General features: G+C 45.1%; 1 protein-coding gene across 14 annotated transcripts; it reads right to left on the bottom strand.

Annotated features, from left to right (window-relative positions):
* Positions 1 to 1,639: 1,639 nt before the first annotated feature.
* On the bottom strand, positions 1,640 to 15,027 carry ZNF331 (zinc finger protein 331). Of its 14 annotated transcripts, none has more exons than XM_070771636.1 (6): positions 14,892 to 15,027; positions 12,891 to 12,962; positions 11,279 to 11,350; positions 9,581 to 9,665; positions 5,893 to 6,028; positions 1,640 to 3,458 (listed from the first exon to the last, which is right to left on the bottom strand). In XM_070771636.1, the coding sequence occupies exons 4-6, from the start codon at positions 9,587 to 9,589 to the stop codon at positions 2,143 to 2,145; spliced, it is 1,461 nt and encodes a 486-aa protein (XP_070627737.1). In that variant the 5' UTR covers positions 9,590 to 9,665; positions 11,279 to 11,350; positions 12,891 to 12,962; positions 14,892 to 15,027; the 3' UTR covers positions 1,640 to 2,142. The 14 variants fall into 14 exon arrangements, with proteins under 14 accessions (XP_070627737.1, XP_070627736.1, XP_070627739.1 ...); XM_070771635.1 differs by having other exon boundaries at positions 11,279 to 11,363; XM_070771638.1 differs by lacking the exon at positions 14,892 to 15,027 and adding an exon at positions 14,836 to 14,887 and having other exon boundaries at positions 11,279 to 11,363.
* Positions 15,028 to 21,007: the final 5,980 nt, after the last annotated feature.

Here is a 21,007-nt window from a genome sequence, read left to right on the forward strand (position 1 = left end):
CTTTTCTCCAGTTCCCCGGACCTGTCTGAGCTCTGGCTGCTCCACCACCCATGCCCGTGAGCCCTGCTCCAAGCTTATCAAACTCACTCCTGAGGGCTCTAGTCCTCCCCCGCCCAGACCCTCAGATTCCCCACCACGGGCTCAAGTCCATGTCTTTCCCCAAGTCAACCCCCATCTTCACCTAGGACTGGCCCTCTTAAGACGGCCGACAAAGGTCCATATGGTCAAAGTTATGGTTTTTCCAATAGTCACATACGGATGTGAGTTGGACAATAAACGCCGAGCACCAAAGAATTGATGCTTTTGAACTGTGGTGTTGGAGGAGACTTGAGAGTCCCTAGAACGGCAAGATCAAACCAGTCCATCCTAAAGGAAATCAGTCCTGAATATTCATTGGAAAGACTGATACTTAAGCTGAAGCTCCAATACTTTGGCCACCTGATGAGAAGAGCTGACTCACTGGAAAAGACCCTGATGCTGGGAAAGACTGAAGGTGGAAGAAGGGGACGACAAAGGATGAGATGGTTGCATGGCACCACCGACTCAATGGACGCGAGTTTGCACAAGCTCCAGGAGACGGTGAAGGACAGGGAAGCCTAGTGTGCTGCAGTCCATGGGGCTGCAAAGAGTCAGACACAACTGAGTGACTGAATGATAACTCGTAAGACAGCTCAGGTCCCTTCTGAGTCTACCTGCTCCCTCCACAGTCAGGACTTGACCCTGGGCCCCAGCCCCTCCCCCAGGGAAAATCCACTTGCATCCCTGGAGCATTGGCCTCCCCAACACCCCCAACCCCCTGCTTTGGGACCTCTGGGACCTGGAGAGGTCCAGTGTGCTGCTTCTGTTCCTTCAACAGCCCGTGTGTGAACATTCAGCAAAGACATTGGCTCATATGCAATTTCAATGTCAGCCATTCTGGTGTTTAGTGACTCCGAGGGCAATCTGACTTTGCATATACCTGGAGTGATGACATTTAACTCATCTCCACTTATTTGACATTTGGTGATTTTACATATCTACCTAAGTCTCCTTCCACCTTGTATTTATTATTTTTATTGGCCACACTGTGCAGCTTGTGGGATCTTAGTCCCCCAACCAGGGGCTAAACCAACGCCCTCGGCAGTGAAAGCATGGAGTCCTAACCACTGGACTGCCAGGGAAGCGCCCCCCTTCACCTTTTAATTGACTTGCTGTTGTATTATTGACTTGAATTCTTTTTATCCTTTGTGAATCCTTCGTCACATTTAGGTAAATGTCTTCTTCCAGTCTGCTTCTTGCTTTTTCATCACCTTCATGATGCCACTTGATGACCGGAACTTCGAATTTTCAATAAATTCCAACTTAATAACTTTTCATTTCCCATTGAGAGTTTTCTGTGTGCTAAAAAATGTTGCCCGCCCCACGGTATGGCAATCTCCTCTATTTTCTTCTTCTTTTTTTGGGGTGCACTGTGTGGTTTGTGGGATCTTAGTTCCCTGACCAGGGACTGACCCTGCATCCTCCACAGTGGAAGCGCAGAGTCTAACCACTGGACCACTAGGGAAGTCCCTATATTTTCTTATGGAACTCTGATAGGCTTTTCTCAACTCACTGCTCCTACAGGATGTCTTCCTCTAATAACTAATAGCAACGCTAATGCTAATGAGAACAACAACAGCAGCTAATATTTATTGAGCTTACACAATATTCCAGATACATGTTCAGGGAGTTCACATGTACCAAACTCATCTAATCACCATGACAGCAGTATTAGTTAGGTGTGATTAGCCCCACTTCACAAATAAAGCACAGCGGGTAAGAGCTCATTTTTCCAGTGTCTCTCAGGCAGTGAGAGGTGGGAGGGTGGTGGTAACAGGTTGGGGTAAGTGCCACAAGAAAAGCTCTCCCACACACATTCCACTACCAGAGTTTCACCTTAGAACACATTTGAAATACGACAGAGATGAAACGGTACTGGAAGGTTTCTATGCTCTCCTTGAAACTAACCTAATCCAGGAGATAACCGCTGACAGCTGAGTATGCTGTGATCAGTAAAAAAAAGCGATTTCTCCAAATTCACCACTCACACGACTTCTGATAGTCTGTAAGCAGAAGGGCGACCAGTGAAGGCTTCCTTGCATTCACTCTCAACACGAATCTTCCTCATGTCGTGGAAGAAACGAATGTTGAAGGGAGGCCTTTGTACACGAAAGGCTTTTCAACGGTGGGAATCCTCTCATCGTCTCGAAGGTGGATTCCGTGGTTACATGTGGCCTTTCCACATTCCTTACATTCAGAGGGCTTCTCACCAGTGTGGGTTTTCTGATGCTGTGTCAGCTGGTGGCTGTGACTGAAGGCCTTCCCACACTCCTGACACCCATAGGGCTTAAACCCCGTGTGAATGCGCTCGTGCTTGACGAGGCTAGAGCCATAGATGAAGGCCTTTCCACACTCCTTGCATCTGTAAGGCGTTTCGCCAGTGTGGATCCTCTCGTGCTGAGTGAGGTGGTAGCCGCAGTTAAAGGCCTTTCCGCATTCTGTACATTTATACGGCTTCTCCCCCGTGTGAATTCTCTCGTGCTTCACGAGACTCGAGCCCCAACGGAAGGCCTTCCCGCACTCCTTACACTCGTGAGGCTTCTCCCCCGTGTGGATTTTCTGATGCTGGGTGAGATAGTTGACGCGGGTGAAGGCCTTGCCGCACTCCTGGCACTCATAGGGCTTCTCCCCCGTGTGGATTCTCTTATGCTGCACGAGGCTCGAGCCACAGATGAAGGCCTTTCCGCAGTCCTTACACTCGAAGGGCTTCTCGCCACTGTGGATTCGCTTGTGCTGAATGAGTTTGTACACCCGGCTGAAGGTCTTGCCACAGTCTTTGCACTCGTAGTCCTTCTCACCGGTGTGGAACCTCTGATGCTGGGTGAGCTCGTCGCCGCGCCGGAAGGCCTTCCCGCAGTCCTTACACTCGTAAGGCTTCTCTCCTGTGTGGATTCTCCTATGGATCACGAGGCTCGAGCCCCATCGGAAGGCCTTCCCGCAGTCTTTACATTCATAAGGTTTCTCGCCAGTGTGGATTTTCTGATGCTGGGTAAGCTGATTGCCCCAACGGAAGGCCTTTTTACATTCTTTACATTGATAGGGTTTCTCACCTGTGTGAATTTTCTGATGCTGAGTAAGCTGATAGCCTCGGCTAAAAGCCTTCCCACATTCCTTACATTCATAGGAATTTTCCCTGTTAGGGAGTCTCTGCTGTGGCCGAACAGGGGTGCTTTCTCTATAAGCGGGGGTATCCCCACAGCTGATTATCCTTTGACTGGCACGTCCCTCTTGAGGGGCCCGTGATCTGTCCAGCTCACCTTCACATGTCCAGTCAAGGCCACGGGATTTACTTTTTCTATTTGAGGTCCGTTTGGAAAAATTCATCCCATAAGTGTTCTTTTGTGAAGGTAAACTCTTGGTCTCATATGGTGATTCCAAATCTGGAAAAAAAAAAAAAAACCAAAACACACACACACAAAAACAAAAAAATCCAACATATTTTGTTATTATTTAAGGAAACAAAACCAAAACTAATCACAAACCAAAACCTTCTCTAACAGAAATAAAACTTCTCCAGTGGGAAAAATATGAATCACCTAGAGCTCTTATTAAGATGCAGATTCCATGTCTAGCATCACAATACTTAATGAGGAAGCACTGGAGACATTCCTGCTAAAATCAAACCCAAAAGGCACTGATTATTATTAATAGCTCTACTATTTCCTATCAGCTGTAACAATTAAGCAAAAAAAAAAAAAAAAACCCAAAACAAAAAAACCTGGAGGGACAAATTTCAAAAATGAAGATGAAAAAGATCACAATTTGTAGATGTGATGACAAGCCTGGAAAACCAAGAAAATCAAATATACTATGACTGTAAAAAACAAAAAGATATAGTTGGATGGTTGTATATATATACACACACACGTACTATCATTAAAAGTAATTCCTGATACAAAGATTCAACATTCAAAAGATGATGTGTAGAACTAAATTTAATAATAAGACTGTGAAACATTTATGAGGCAATGCTTAGAGAAATCTGAGCATCGATAAAGATGCTAACTCAAGGGACTACAAAACATCAAACATTTAAATTAATGAGTTCATAAAAACACTAAAAAAATGTTAAATGGCCAACTTAGAGCAGGCTAGGACACCAACCCTTTGTTATTAAAAGCTAATACTTTTTTTCCTTAAAAGAACAAAGATTTACCTTTCAATGTGAGCAGTTTCACTACACCACTAATAAGCAGGTGGATCATGGTTTCTCTTTAAAGAATTATTACAGTGAACAAATGAAGAGGCAATGATAGAATATCATCATTTTGAACCCCAATGAAATACTGAATCTTGGTACTGAGTGTCAGCAACTGCTAATGACACAAAAAGAGACACAAGCAGATGTTGCTTCATGATGGAAGAATAGAGCACCCAAGAAGCAGTATCACCAAAAATAATAATTATTATTATATAATGAAGAAAGCACGTGAAGCTATGAAAATAACCACATTTCAGAAACTACTGATGGCACAGGGTCCTGTTTCCTATGCCCTTGTCTCTCAACAGGGGTGAAACATGAGAAGGAAAATCAACTGGAAGGGAAACGGGTGAAGATCAAGTTCAAGGTGGTAACTTCTTCCTCAGAGGCCCTGGGCCTGAGACCTTTGTGGGGAGCCCCCCAAACACCTCAGGGGGGCAGCTGCTCCTTGTCCAAGGTCTGCTCTGCATTGTTTTGGTATCTTTCCCCCTCAACCATCAAAGCTCTCTCCCTTGCTTCCATAAGAGCATTGTGTCTGGCATAGAAATGAGATGTCTTGCTTTCAAAAGAAGAGAAACGCCACAAGAGGCAGAACTTGGGAAAAAACTTGTTGGCACAAGATTTTTTTGATTGCATTTCAGTCAAATGTGTCATAATCTAAATGTCAAAATGATAAAAGACTTCAGGAAACAGAAGGGATTGGAGGACAGAGAGGAAACCAGCTGGGTAGTAGAACATGCCTCTATACAATATGCCTCAAATCTGGGGCATGGATGGATGGATTTGGGGGCCAGAAACCTTAGGTTCCATTTTTGCTTCTGCCTCCTTGACTGACCGTCACCCTGTGCCCTAGCATACTGATCTATAGTAATATAGTAACTGTTCCTATCTCATAAACTAGTGAGAATGGGATGAAAGGTATTAATACACACACACACCATGCTCAGGATGCTTCCTGGCATATAGTAAGCACAATATTAGCCATGCATATTATGGCTGTTATTTCGCTAACAGAAAAATAAGAAATTTCCTTAGATGTTTACAGGATGATATCATCTGGTGTTTAACTCAGAATTCACAGATTACAACTTTCAACCTCACTTCAGGTCCAGTGTGTAGGGAGTGGAATATGCTCAGTGTGGTTTTACATGGATTCTGTTTGTTCAGTTTGCATCTACAGAGGCTGGTATGCTAGAGAAACTCATGTCATGTGTCAGGCCATCTTCCCTTAAGGTAGGTCCCCACAGTACCACCAACAGCAATCTGGGTGTAAACGTGGGCTCATAGCATGAAGCTTGGTTTCTCCAAAGATGGTCATGAAATAAATAAGTACATTTATTTTCATAAGCTAAATAACCCTAATCAACCCTTTGGTCATTAAGGAAGAGAAATAATTACATGAGGGCCAGACAGCAGTAGGAAGACTGCTGATGGGTGAGGAGGTACAGGTGTACACGTGATGCCCGTTTCCGACTGGACAAAGCTCAAAATGTCCCTTGGGAGCAGGAAGAAAGAAATTCAATGAGGCTCTTGAAAGGTGGTCCTGAAGCTCACCGTGGAGGGAGCTGATGGTGCGAGCACAGAGTCTGGGTTGTCCGAGGCAAGGAACTTACCAAGTGAGACCAGGTTACTGTAGTTCTCCAGCATCACATCCCAGTACAAGTCCCTCTGCCTGGAGTCCAGACATGCCCACTCCTCCTGAGAGAAGTCGATGGCCACATCCGAGAAGGTCACCAAACCCTTGCGTCCCTGATGGAGGAGAAGGACATAACTTGAAGATGAAGGAGGGGGAGGGAGGCCCCTACTCTGTGCAGGGGTGGACACAGTGAGCAGATTAGAGGCCTGGGACCTGGGTGGGGGCCAGGGAGGTCACCGCTGCGACTGACGCTTAGCCCCTCCTGCTGCAAGGAAGACAATCGACACCCTGGGGAACTCTAACCATGCCATTCTGCCAGGAAATGGCTAAAACGAGCCCAGGTTTCTCTTGTTCACAAGTACCGAGCCTGCTACATGCCTGTCTCATAAATTCTCAGCAAGTGTGCATTCCTATAGCATTTCTGTTCTCTTTAAGGAGAAAGGAAAAAAAAAAAGCCAGGGGTTTGCTTCCTGAATATAAAATCTTTTATCTTAGAAAATCAGGATTGCAGGTTTGAACGTTTTCAAGCTTCAGGCTCATCATTTTGACAGGTTATCTTTTACACAGTCGGCCTTTGTGATGACAAAAGCAGTTTTTTTTTTTTTTTTTTTTTTACTCCATCATATTGAGAGGGTAACAGGCAGGAAGGCCAGGGGTCTCCAAAGGAGGAAACAGGCTGCAACTGTTTAATCTCGCCCTGAAGCGGCAGGAAGAAACAAACTACAAGTGACAGATTTTTTTGTCTATACAAAATTAAAAGGGGGTTTCTCTTAAAATTCTGTGTTGCCATGACGATACCTAGTTCCACCTGAACTCAACTTTTCTCAAACCTTGAGCTAACCAATGTGCTTTTCTTATGGAAATGCTTTTCTTAAGCTTATGTTAATGAAATTATGTATTTGCTTTGGAATTTGCCTTTCTTCAAAATGGTTCCACCTAACACTAACTTTTTTTCTTTTCTCAAACCTTGGGCTGATAACAGCTCAACAAACCAGTATTCATATCAATTGTTTTATGGCTGGGGGAGGACACACCTGTTCTATCCTACCTCAAAAATGCATATTGTGGGGGGGTGGGACTGGTGAAACTCCCTCAGCCTTGAGGTGAAACTCCCTCACCTCTCTTATCTGATTAATAGCTTTCTAACAAACAAAAAGATGGGCTCAATAAAGGACAGAAATGGTATGGACCTAACAGAAGCAGAAGATGTTAAGAAGAGATGGCAAGAATACACAGAAGAACTGTACAAAAAAGATCTTCACAACCCAGAAATTCACAATGGTGTGATCACTGACCCGGAGCCAGACATCCTGGAATGTGAAGTGGAGTGGGCCTTAGAAAGCATCACTACGAACAAAGCTAGTGGACGTGATGGAATTCCAGTGGAGCTCTTTCAAATCCTGAAAGATGATGCTGTGAAAGTGCTGCATGCAATATGCCAGCACATTTGGAGAACTCCGCAGTGGCCACAGGACTGGAAAAGGTCAGTTTTCATTCCAATCCCAAAGAAAGGCAATGCCAAAGAATGCTCAAACTACCGCACAATTGCACTCATCTCACACGCTAGTAATGCTCAAAATTCTCCAAGCCAGGCTTCAGCAATACGTGAACGGTGAACTTCCTAATGTTCAAGCTGATTTTAGAAAAGGCAGAGGAACCAGAGATCAAATTGGATCATGGAAAAAGCAAGAGAGTTCCAGAAAAACATCTATTTCTGCTTTATTGACTATGCCAAAACCTTTGACTGTGTGGATCACAAGAAACTGTGGAAAATTCTGAAAGAGATGGGAATACCAGACCATCTGATCTGCCTCTTGAGAAATCTGTATGCAGGTCAGGAAGCAACAGTTAGAACTGGACATGGAACAACACACTGATTCCAAATAGGAAAAGGAGTACGTCAAGGCTGTATAGTGTCACTCTGCTTATTTAACTTCTATGCAGAGTACATCATGAGAAACGCTGGGCTGGAAGAAGCACAAGCTGGAATCAAGATTGCCGGGAGAAATATCAATAACCTCAGATATGCAGATGACACCACCCTTATGGCAGAAAGTGAAGAGGAACTCAAAAGTCTCTTGATGAAAGTGAAAGTAGAGAGTGAAAAAGTTGGCTTAAAGCTCAACATTCAGAAAACGAAGATCATGGCATCTGGTCCCATCACTTCATAGGAAATAGATGGGGAAACGGTGTCAGACTTTATTTTTTGGGGCTCCAAAATCATTGCAGATGGTGACTGCAGCCATGAAATTAAAAGACGCTTACTCCTTGTAAGGAAAGTTATGACCAACCTAGATAGCATATTCAAAAGCAGAGACATTACTTTGCCAACAAAGGTCCGTCTAGTCAAGGCTATGGTTTTTCCTGTGGTCATGTATGGATGTGAGAGTTGGACTGTGAAGAAGGCTGAGCACCGAAGTATTGATGTTTGAACTGTGGTGTTGGAGAAGACTCTTGAGAGTCCCTTGGACTGCAAGGAGATCCAACCAGTCCATTCTGAAGGAGATCAGCCCTGGGATTTCTTTGGAAGGAATGATGCTAAAGCTGCAACTCCAGTACTTTGGCCACCTCATGCGAAGAGTTGACTCATTGGAAAAGACTCTGATGCTGGGAGGGATTGGGGGCAGGAGGAGAAAGGGACGACAGAGGATGAGATGGCTGGATGGCATCACTGACTCGATGGACGTGAGTCTGGGTGAACTCCAGGAGTTGGTGATGGACAGGGAGGCCTGACGTGCTGAGATTCATGGGGTTGCAAAGAGTCGGACACGACTGAGCGACTGAACTGAACTGAACAAACAAAAAACAGCTCGCTAAAATCTAACAAGGGGGGCACTCTCCATCCCCCTTCTGATGTCTATGTCAGAAGCTTCTCTGTCTCTTAATAAAACTCTACTACACAAAAGTTTTTGAGTGATCAAGCCTGGTCCCTGATTCTGAAGCTAAATCTTCTTCAGAGATCACAAATCTGACACTGTTCACTGTAAGTTGTCAATATGAACGGATTAGACTGAATTATTACAGTCACACATTTAGATTGAGTCAAATGTCTTTAAGTTCCCCAATTCCAGGAGTATATGGTCATCTATTACTTTTACCTGAAATGACCTTCTTACCTGTTAATCATCCACTAACCCTGCCTTTTCTTTTTTCCTGATTTAGAGGAAATAAGTATTAAACGATTTGGAAACACAGAGACAGGTCTGTTTAAAACAAAATTCATCTCCTGAGTCCCCTGACAGGAACATGATCTGAGCCAGGGCTTCATCACACTCCAATTCTTCGTAAAGGATGATGAGCCTGGGAAGATCAGTGGAGGTGAAAGAGGAATCTCATGTGGTCACATGGGACCAACATCTAGAACTCATCAAATTGTGGACCTGACTCAAATACTTCTCAAGGTAGTTTCTACTTCCATTGTTGCAATTACTCTTGACCAAAAAAGTGAGCAGAGGAGAGACACTGAGTAACTAGGTCAAGGGTTCAGTGAAAAACTTCAGCCACAGAGGTGGGCACAGGGCTACATGGCATCATTATTTGCTGGAGCAGGAAGAGCAGGGGAGCAGGTCTTTGGTGGGACTCACTTGGGCAGGAGGCTTCACAGTATTTCACTGAAGTATGCACAGGACCCAGACATCACAGCTCAAGATGCAAAACATACTCACGTGGGCCATAGTTCTAGAATTCAAGGACTGATCAGTGCTCCTGGGGTCGCCCTTACTGAAGACACAAAATCCAGAGATGCCAGATCTACAAGAGGAAAACGAGGCGTGAAAATAAGTGCACCCTGGTCCCCAAATGACTTAGTACAGCCTTCTCACTCCTCTACCTTCACTGCCAAAGAACCCCATCTTCTTCCCCTACAAGCTCCCCCACAAAAACACACCTGGAGAAGATTAAAAGGGTTCTGGAAAAATCAAGTTCTCCCTGAAACTCCAGGAAACCCAGCTGATGGGGCAGAGGAGCTTTTATGTCTTGAAATTAGATCTGACACTGGAGTGGGAGGATTCCTGGCCAGCTCCCTGGTGAGGGATATGGTTGAAAATCCGGCCTTGACCAAAGAGAGGTGCGGCCTTGGCCCTCAGCCTCTGAGAGGTAATGGACATTGCACATAACAGGGATGTCTTTGTGTGGGTAGGGGCAGGCCACACCACACCTTAGGGTGGGAGCTGGCCATACCAGGAAGACCACTCAGGTGATGGGTGGGGATGGGGAGACCATGGGTCATGGGCTATGAGTTGACTTGGGGACTGAGATCAACATCTGGACAACAAATCAATCACCTACGTCCACAGGACCAATCAATTATGTCCATGTGATGAAGCCGCAGTGAAAACTCCAAACACTGAAGCTCAGGTGTGCTTCCTTGGCTGGCAGTACTCTGAGCATACTGTCACTCGCTGATGTTGGCACAATAGCTGGCGTCCTGACTTCACCGGGAGAAGGCACCGGAAGCCCCAGGGTGGGAACTTGCTGGGCCTTACCCTGTGCACCTGCCTCCTTGGCGGCTGTTAGTCTGCATCCTTGCCCTGTCATTCACAGCAACCGGGAATGGAGCAGCGTTTGGTGAGTTCCAGGAGTCCCTTCTAGTCCTGAGTTATGAAACCTCAGGGTGGTTTAGGGAAGCTCCTGAACCTACCTTTGGTGTGATGACAGAGGGGGGTTTTGTGTGGAGACCAGGCCCTCAAATTTCACTGATGGAGGCTGGGGGACTCTGGGCAGAGGGCCCGTTACTGTCATTCACACCATCCAGGGTGGGAGGGGCTGCACCATGCCAACTTGAGCTCTTCCGGCCTGTGGTCAGGGTGAAGTCACCAGGACTTGGCAGGCGGACAAGGCGGAGAGAGAACTACCCAGATAGGGTCTGGCATTTGGAATCCAGCAAAGCTGGCTGCATAAATACATGCAGAATATCAAAGTGAAAATGTACTAGAGGGCTATTCAATGCTAAGTCAGAAGAAATACTTGAAGACATGAACAAATTTTCAGGTTATATTGTCAGTAGGAAAATCAGGCTATCGAAACGATGTTTCTCAATATGCATATATACATATTTATATACAATACACACCATAATCAAGATATCTGTATCTATATAAACACACATACATGTTGAGACAGATTCTCAAAAGATAAAGTTCCACTCTCTTTTTCAAAGAGGACCTCTTGAACTTGCAGAAATATCTCTGAATACCTTATTTTGGGGATTTTTTTTTTTTTAATCTGAATAACATCTCATTTCTTTTTACTTCCTAATACCTAAACCAACTCTGTGATGTCTACATCCTCCCACATACATTGGAGGACTGACTGGGAAAAAAATGGCTAAAATGCCAAGATGCCCCGCAGATACTGATAAGTACCTTGATGCTGCTTAGTCTTAGTCTTGAAGGGAGGGTGAACTCTGCTTTTGAATCTGTCCTTCAGCCAGTGTCCTGTAGATAAACACTAAATAACCTAACCCTGTTAGTGTTCTCGTTGCATGCAATGCTATTAGAAGAAAATATGTAAGGTATAAAACATAGAAAATAAATTCATTTATTGACACATAGAATCCGTCAGTTGGAAGTACTTTGGTTATGATCTGACATCATGAGAATGAAGCCCTCTTCCTAGCAGCTCTCAGGGTACATCACCCAGAATTCTCCAAACCCGTAAATGCATAAGCTTATGAGGAAAACCTCATTCCAACAGAGGGGCAGCCTACAAAATACCTGACCAGTTCCTCTTAAAACCACCAATGTTGTCAGAAACAAGGGAAGTACGAGAAATCAACAGAGCCTAGAGGAGCTTAAGGAGACACGACTACATGACTTTGTGGTGTCCTGGATGGGATCCCAGGATCCCACAGATGACAACCACTGTTTAAAAACTAGGGAAACCTGTGGGACTTCCCTGGTGGTCCAGCGGTCAAGATGTTGGCAGTTCCACTGCAGGGTGTGAGGGTTCGATCCCTGGTGGGGGAACTAATATCCTACATGCCTTGCAGCCAGATAATAACAAAAAACTAAATAAATAAATGTAGTCAAAACTGTTTAAAAAAAAAGCACTAAGGAAACCTGAATAAAGCATGGATTTCAGTTAACAGTAAGGTTCCAGAACTGGTTCATTAATTGTAACTAATATCCCATACTAATATGAGTTGTAAATAATAGGAGAAACTGGGTGCAGGGCACCTGGGAATTCTGTGTACTCTTTGCAATTTTTCTGTAAAACTAAAATTGTTCTAACTGGAAAAAAAAAGTAAAATGGTTCTAAAGAATACAATCTATTAAAAAGAACAATTTGCAACCACATGTGGCCCACAAACCACAAAATATTTAATATGTGACCCTTTAGAGAAAAGGTTTGCCAAACCCTGCTCGAGATCCAGAACCCACACGCATCATCAAACCATACTGCCTCTCATCATTCGTAAAAAGATGTAACTGAAACTGTCAGACCTCAAATAAGACCTAGCTGATACAACAAATTTCTATTTACTGATTACTAGAGGAAAAAAAAACCTTGCCTTCAATGACAAAGACCTTTGCTCAAACTCCATTCTAAAAAACCTCACAAAGCTGAACACTTCGTCATTAACTGACTAAAATAATCAAACCCTTCTCCTTTCTTACTGTGCTCTGAAAGTCAGTGCTGTGCAAAAGACCAAAGATATGTAGCCTTTGATTCCACCTAAAAATTAATATCATAATGATATTATATTATCATATCACATGCTAAAACTGCTAACATTAACCTCCCAGTGGTATCCCTCGATCCTATTGGATTCTTAGAAGATCACACAGGAGGATGTGAACAATTTGCCTACTGAATACGTGAGTACTCATGGGAGAGGGCTGGTCAATGGGGAAGACACCTGCACAACTGCTTGGGAAGCAATTACTGAGTTAATACAGAGGACATTTCAGGTCAAGGAAAGCAAATATTCTTAAGTGCTAAAGATTCAGGTCATTTACTGAACAAAAAGTTCACCTGGGACTTGATGTGAAGATCTGTGATAATCTGTCTTCTTCTTCAGGATGCTTTTTCTGGAGGATAGCTGGCCTGGAGGAAAGAAAGGACAGAATGAGATGCTGGGGCCTTTCCGGAGCACAGACTACATCAGGAAATACCCTCCCATTTCCAGTCTCCAAATGAAGTAATTGCTTTCCTCAAAGACCAAATTGGCAAACCAAAAACTATACTCCCTGATACATAACTGTACTTTTTTGTTGCCTGCTTAAGTTCAGCTATTTCACACCAGTAGTTTTGAACCAAACCCTTTGAGGGAAAGCTGTGTCAGTCTTGAAAAATAGAAGTTACATAGTTAAAGGCCATAAAGAGATATTTTCATCCTTCCTAAAGAGAATAGACTTTAAGCAGTGAGCTTCACACAGAAAAATCTAATTAAAGAGCTAAAATTAATTTTAAGGAAAGCATGGGCCCAACCCTGGGTGACAGCATAAGTCTTTATAAAGCTTAAAAAAAAAAAAAAAGAGAGAGAGAGAGAGAAAATACCCTCCAAGACCGCATCTAAGATGTGGTACATATGTACAGTGGAATATTACTCAGTCATAAAAAGGAATGAAACTGGATCATTTGTAGAGACATGGATGGACCTACAGTCTCTCAGAGTGAAGTTAGAAAAACCATTATCATATATTAATGCATATGTGTGGAATCTAGAAAAATGGTACAGATGAACCTAGTTCCAGGGCAGGAATGGAGACAGGGACCTACAGAATGGACATGTGGACACAGAGCTGGGGCAGGGAGAGGTGGGTGGGACGAACTGGGAGATTAGGACTGACATACACACACTACCAAGTGTAAAACAACCAGGGGGAGCTGCTGTATAGCACAGGAGCTCAGCTTGGTGCTCTGTGATGACCTAGAGGGGTGGGACTGGTGGGGGTCCTGGGAGGCAGGTCCAAGAGGAAGGGGATATAAGTATACTTACAGCTGATCCACTTCGTTGTATAGCAGAAACTAACACAACATTGCAAAGCAATTATACTCAAAAAAAGAAAAAAAGCACCAAAAACAAGAAGGGTGCACCCAGATGTATTTCAGAGATTCCGGGAGACTAGGCTCTACTAATTGGGGGTACCCCGCCACCCCGTCCCCGCACCTCCCAGGTCAGGGACCTCTCCCTTTCAAAACAGAATCTCCGCCTCCCCCGCCCCGAGACCCTTCCATCTTGTCACTCAGGTGGCCTGGACTTTAGAAGGACGGCACCTCTAGCTCATCTGCCGCCATCTCATGACGAGACCTGTGTTAATTCCTGTCATTTTCTTTTCATTAAAGGGTTCGGGCTCCCACGTCTCTTGGAGGCCGCTGTGCCCCCGCAAGTACTGCACGGTGGGAACGTGAGGGCGGAGGGACCAGCGGAGACACCGGAGCTACAGGTGATACCGTCACACACCCCCTCCCCGTGCTCACACACCCGGGGGCCAGCCTGCACCTGTCACAGCTGAACAAACTCACACACCGCGGCTGCGACACACCGCCTGACGCCCCCGCCAGAGACACGGCGCCCGGCTCCGCCAATCCCACAGACACGTCAAGGCGGCTCTCTCAGCCCCGCCGTCCCCGCCAGAGCCCACGCGCGTCGAACTCACGCGGAGCGGAGGCGTCCGAGCCCGAGGCTCACACGCACCGGGGATGGGTGGGGGGGCACAGCCGCAGGGATGGGGCCGGGTCGCCTCCCCCGTTCACACACTCACGCGCAAGTGCGTCACAACCGCAGGGACCCGGCCCGTGTCCCTCACCTACGCCCACGCGCACCTTAGTCTGTAGACAAGGCCGAGCCCCATCACACACACACACACACACACACACATACACACACACACGCACACGCTCGCACTCCCTCCGCAGCGGCTCCCGAAGCCACAGGCCGACGCTCCGTTTCGGGGCTCTTGGCCTTTTCCCTCACCGCCACCGCCCATTGCCTTCCACTTCAGGTTTCCTCCCGGGATGCTAATTACTCACCGCTCTGGGCCCAACAACTAACAGGCAGGGAGGGAGCGCAGGCGTGCAGGTTAACTCCGGACAGCGTCGCCAGGAAACCAGAGCTTGAAAAAAAAAAAAACGACGCGCAGAAAGCGCGTCTCCCAGCATGCAACTCCCGGCGAGGCTAACGGGCTCGTGCCCTGAGCCCTCTGGGAAACGTAGTCCAAAAAACGGGGAATTTGCGGAGCTGAAAGCTCATGGCCTCTTTTTCCCAGCATGCAACTCCGCAACGGCCCCACTAGAGCTGTGCCTCAGAGCCTTCTGGGAAGTGTAGTTCTCATCTCAGGTAATACACACGGTTCCTCAGAAGGCATCCCTCCCTGCATATAAAAAGGAGCTGTGGCCCCCAGACTTGCGACCGAGTGTATTGCAGAGTCGCAGGGTTTGTAAATGTTGGGAGCCCTGCCAGCCGTTCAGATTTCTTTTCTTTTATTACTCATTTTAGTATTAGTATCATTACTGCTGCTGCTGCTAAGTCGCTTCAGTCGTGTCCGACTCTCTGCGACCCCATAGACGGCAGCCCACCAGGCTTCCCTGTCCCTGGGATTCTCCAGGCAAGAACATTGAAGTGGGTTGCCATTTCCGTCTCCAATGCATGAAAGTGAAAAGTGAAAGTGAAGTCGCCCAGTCGTGTCCGACTCTAGCGACTACTACTACTTAAAAAAAGAAAAAACCTTTTAATTTTATACTGGAGTATAAATGCAACCCACACCAGTATTGTTTGCCTGGAAAATTCTAAGGACAGAGGAGCCTGGCGAGCTGCAGTCTATGAGGATGCAAAGAGTCAGACAGGGCTGAGCACAAATTACACTTATAGCTGATTAATAATGTGGTGATAGTTTCGGGTAGACAGCAAAGGGACTCAGCCATGCATATATATGTATCCATTTTCCCCCAAACTCCCCTCCCATCCAGGCTGTCACATGACTTTGAGCAGAGTTCCCTGTGTTATACAGTAGGACCTTGTTGATTATTCATCTTAAATATAGCAGAGTGTGCATGTCCATCCCAAACTTCCTATCACTTTCTTCCTCCTTCTAACAGGAATAAAAGCTTTATTAAGTTCTTACATATACATGTAAGTTCTTACATGTACATCTTGGACTTCCCAGATGGCACTAATAGTAAAGAACCCCCCCTGCAAATACAGGGTTTGATCCCTGGGTCAGGAAGATCATCTGGAGGAGGGCATGGCAACCCACTCCAGTATTCTTGCCTGGAGAATCCTGTGGACAGAGGAGCCTGGCGGGCTACAGTCCATCAGGTCGCACAGAGACAGATGCAGCTGAAGCAACTTAGCATGCACACATGTACGTGAGAGCTTTCAGAAGAGAATGAAGATCTGAAGAATTGACCAGAGCAGTAAGCTTTTATACCTTTTAGACAAAGAAAGGATAAATTTGTTAAGTATTGACAGTGCAATGGGCAAGTGAGAGTCCAATTAGGGCTTGGTAATCAACCAGTCCATTCTGAAGGAGATCAGTCCTGGGATTTCTTTGGAAGGAATGATGCTAAAGCTGAAACTCCAGTACTTTGGCCACCTCATGCGAAGAGTTGACTCATTGGAAAAGACCCTGATGCTGGGAGGAATTGGGGGCAGGAGGAGAAGGGGACGACAGAGGATGAGATGGCTGGATGGCATCACTGACTCGATGGACGTGAGTCTGAGTGAACTCCGGGAGTTGGTGATGGACAGGGAGGCCTGGCGTGCTGCGATTCATGGGGTCGCAAAGAGTCGGACACGACTGAGCGACTGAACTGAACTGAATCCTTATTTTTTAGACTTCCCTGGTGGGTCAGTAGTAAAGAACCCACTGCCTGCCAATGCAGGAGACACAGGAGACTCAGGTTTGATCCCTGGAAGCACCGAGAACGGTGGGGTTAAGCATGGCTGCTTTCATGGGCAGATAGAGGAAAGCCTCTTATCCCAGTCACTCTCTAGATGGTGGTAGCTACAAAGAGAAATAGGCAACAGAGACCTTGGGGTGAAGAGCCAAAGGAAAATGAAACGTCCCTGGGACCTAGACAACCCTTCATGGTAGCCCTTCATAATTACCCTTTGAATTCTTTCAAACACTTGGAAATTGTAATATTGCTAGAGCATCTCATATTTTCAGGTGTTTAAATCCCTCAGTTCAGTTCAGTTCAGTCGCTCAGTCATGTCCGACTCTTTGTGACCCCATGAATTGCAGCATGCCAGGCCTCCCTGTCCATCATCAACTCCCAGAGTTCACTCAAACTCACATCCATCGAGTCAGTGATGCCATCCAGCCATCTCATCCTCTGTCGTCCCCTTCACTACCTGCCCCCAAACCCTCCCCGCATCAGAGTCTTTTCCAATGAGTCAACTCTTAGCATGAGGTGGCCAAAGTACTGGAGTTTCAGCTTTAGCATCATTCCTTCCAAAGAAATCCCAGGGCTGATCTCCTACAGAATGGACTGGTTGGATCTCCTTACAGTCCAAGGGACTCTCAAGAGTCTTCTCCAACACCACAGTTCAAAAGCATCAATTCTTCGGCGCTCAGCTATCTTCACAGTCCAACTCTCACATCCATACATGACTACTTGGCAAAGTAATGTCTCTGCTTTTGAATATGCTATCTAGGTTGGTCATAACTTTCCTTCCAAGGAGTAAGTGTGTTTTAATTTCATGGCTGCAATCATCTGCAGTGATTCTGGAGTCAGAAAAAATAAAATCTGACACTGTTTCTACTGTTTCCCCATCTATTTCCCATGAAGTGATGGGACAAGATGCCATGATCTTCGTTTTCTGAATGTTCAGCTTTAAGACAACTTTTTCACTCTCCTCTTTCATCAAGAGGCTTTTTAGTTCCTCTTCACTTTCTGCCAAAAGAGTGGTGTCATCTGCATATCTGAAGTTATTGATATTTCTCCCAGCAATCTTGATTCCAGCTTGTGCTTCTTCCAGCCCAGCATTTCTCATGATGTACTCTGCATATAAGTTAAATAAACAGGGTGACAATATACAGCCTTGACATACTCCTTTTCCTATTTGGAACCAGTGTGTTGTTCCATGTCCAGTTCTGACTGTTGCTTCCTGACCTGCATATAGGTTTCTCAAGAGGCAGGTCAGGTGGTCTAGTATTCCCATCTCTTTCAGAATTTCCCACAGTTTATTGTGATCCACACAAAGGCTTTGACATAGTCAATAAAGCAGAAATAGATGTTTTTCTGGAACTCTCTTGCTTTTTCCATGATCCAGCAGATGTTGGCAATTTGATCTCTGGATCCTCTGCCTTTTCTGAAATCAGCTTGAACATCCCTGCTGCTGCTGCTGCTAAGTCGCTTCAGTCGTGTCCACTCTGTGCAACCCCATAGATGGTAGTGACCACTTAAATATATAAATATCAACTTGTTTTTGGAAAGAATTCACACCAGGTGGCGCTAGTGTTAAAGAACCACCTGCGAAAGCAGGAGCTGAAAGAGACACAGGTTTGATCCCTGGGTTGAGATGATCCCCTGGAGGAGGGCATGGCAACCCACTCCAGAATTCTTGCCTGGAGAATCCCATGGACAGCGGAGCCTGGAAGGCTACAGTCCATAGCGTCGCAAAGAGTTAAACATGACTGAAGCGACTTAGCATGCGCTCACAAACAGGGAAGGAAGTTAACATAACAAAACAGAAACTTTTGGACGAATTCAACGTCCTGTTATTTTTCTTTGCTGCTTCGAAATTTATAGCAGGAATTGATATGCTTCATGAAATATTGAATACTTCCCTGTCTTTGTGTTCACCATAAAGAAGGCTGAGCACCGAAGAATTGATGCTTTCAAATTGTGATGCTGGAGAAGACTCTTGAGAGTCACTTGGACAGCAAGGAGATCAAGCCAGTTAGTCCTGAAGGAAATGAATTGCAAGGACTGATGCTGAAGCCGAAGCTCCAATACTTTGGCCACCTGATGCGAAGAGCCGACACACTGGAAAAGACCCTGATGCTGGGAAAGAGTGAAGGCAGGAGGAAAAGGGGAGACAGAGGATGAGATTGGTTGGATGGCCTCACCAACTCAATGGACATGAGTTTGAGCCAACTCTGGAAGATGGTGAAGGACAGGGGAGCCTAGCGTGCTGCAGTCCATAGGGTGGCAAAGAATCAGACATGACTGAGCGACTAAACAAAATAAAACACTGTGTCAGCCAGGCCTGTGGGGTTCCAGGTGGGCTAAATCTGTCCATGACAGGATCAGGTGCTCTTTCCTTATTGAGAAGCAGAAAATCATTGTGAAAGTGTTGAGAGCACAAGCACAAAGTCAGAAAGCTGGGTGGGGAGGGGGGAGGGTGGGGAAGTGAAGCTTTTTTGAGTAATAGAAAAATCAAGAAGCCAAAAAATTTCAAAAAGAAAAAACCTCAAGTGGATAAAATAAACTAAAAAAAAAAAAAGTAAAAAAAAAAAGCAAACAACCAAAACAAGAAGGCAGAATATAATAGGGATTAGGGTGGGGAAAAGTGAAGCAGATGGGAATTCCCTGGCAGTCCAGTGGTTAGGACTCTTTTACAGCTGAGGTCTCAGGTTCAATCCCTGGTCAGGGAACAAAGATCCTGCAAGCCAAGGGACATAGCAAAAAAAAAAAAAAAAAAGGAATTTTTAAAGTGATACAAGGAATCAATGGAGCTAGAAGTTGGTTCTTTGAAAATGGGAAAATCTTTAGCTAGATTGACCGGGGCAGGGGAAGAAGAATTGATTATGCAAGAAGTCAAAGTCAGAGATGCTTCTAGTCTCATCTAGGTGTGTGTGCGGCTAAGGTGAAGCCTCACAAAAGCAAAGAAACATGAGTACATTGACGCTGCAGATGAACAAACCTGAGTTGCACCAGACCAGAGCTTGCCAAAGTGTTTCTCTTGAGAGCCAAATAGTCAATATTTTAGGTTGTTCAGGCCACATATGCTCTGGACCACATATTCCTCTGTATCTTTATTAACAACTTTTTTAAAATAAAAACCACTCAGCCTCTAGCCCATACAAAATCAGGGCCACAGGCAAGATTTGAGCTATGGACCAGAATTTACCTGACTGCTCCCCTGAACCAATAGGTAAGGATGGGGAAGAAAAATTCTAGATCAGCATTATCCAGTATGGTACATAGTCTTGAGCACTTGAAATGTGGCTAGGTGGGAAATAAGTGTAAAATGTACACTGAGATTTGAGGACTGTTCAGAAAGAAGATAAAATATCTCATTAGTGATTTTTACATTATATGTTTAAATGATAAAATTTGTATACTCTGAGCTAAATACATTATTAAAATTAGTTGTGTTTCTTTTTCCTTTTTTAATGTGATACTAAGAAAATTTTAATTATATACATGGATTTCATATTTGCTTAGACAGCACTATCCTCTTCTGCAATTTGTCAAAATTTTAAAATGTGCCTTTGACTCAACAGTCCCACATAAGATATACACTATTTTATACATTAATTAAAAACTTGCCCATGACATATACATGGACACTTATCACCTTTCCCAAAGAACCTCCTCTTATCCTCAGGAGCTCACATTGACCCAGGGATCCACAATCGTTGACTTTCTGTGGAGTTGGGGATTTTTTTTGTTTTGTTTTGTTTTGGAGAGTTTTGTTTTGGCTATGTTTTGATTTTGTGGAGTGAGGGTTGTTTTGTTTTCTTGTTGGGGAGGGATTTGTTTTTGGTTGTTTGCAGAGTGTGGGGAATATCACAGTATTTGTATGAAGCAGAAAGTGTGTATGTTAGTCACTCAGTCATGTCTGACTCTTAGTGACCCCATGGACTGCCGGGCCCCTCTGTCCTTGGGATTCTCCAGGCAAGAATACTGGAGGAGGTTGCCATTTCCTTCTCCAGGGATCTTCCCAGGGATCTAACCTAGGTCTCCCACATTCCCAGCAGATTCTTTACCATCTGAGCCACTGGAGAAGCAGAACTCATGCACAAATCCATTAGGTTCTGCTGGAGGCTGTCTTCTCCTAGACAGAATTCACCATTTTGGGGGGCTTCCCAGGTGGTGTTAGTAGTAAAGAATCCACCTGACAATGCAGAGGGGTTGATCCCTGAGTTTAGAAGATCCCCTGGAGGAGGAAATGGCAACCCACTCCAGGATTCTTG

Source organism: Bos indicus, chromosome 18 (assembly GCF_029378745.1).
Source record: "Bos indicus isolate NIAB-ARS_2022 breed Sahiwal x Tharparkar chromosome 18, NIAB-ARS_B.indTharparkar_mat_pri_1.0, whole genome shotgun sequence".
Taxonomy (NCBI): Eukaryota; Metazoa; Chordata; class Mammalia; order Artiodactyla; family Bovidae; genus Bos; species Bos indicus.

Bases quoted from the DNA above. Each gene is read 5' to 3' on its own strand.
- ZNF331 (XM_070771629.1), bottom strand. The intron at 3,459-5,892 runs GTAAGTTCCTTG...TTTTTTTTCCAG, and splicing joins CAGTAACCTGGTCTCACTTG to ATTTGGAATCACCATATGAG.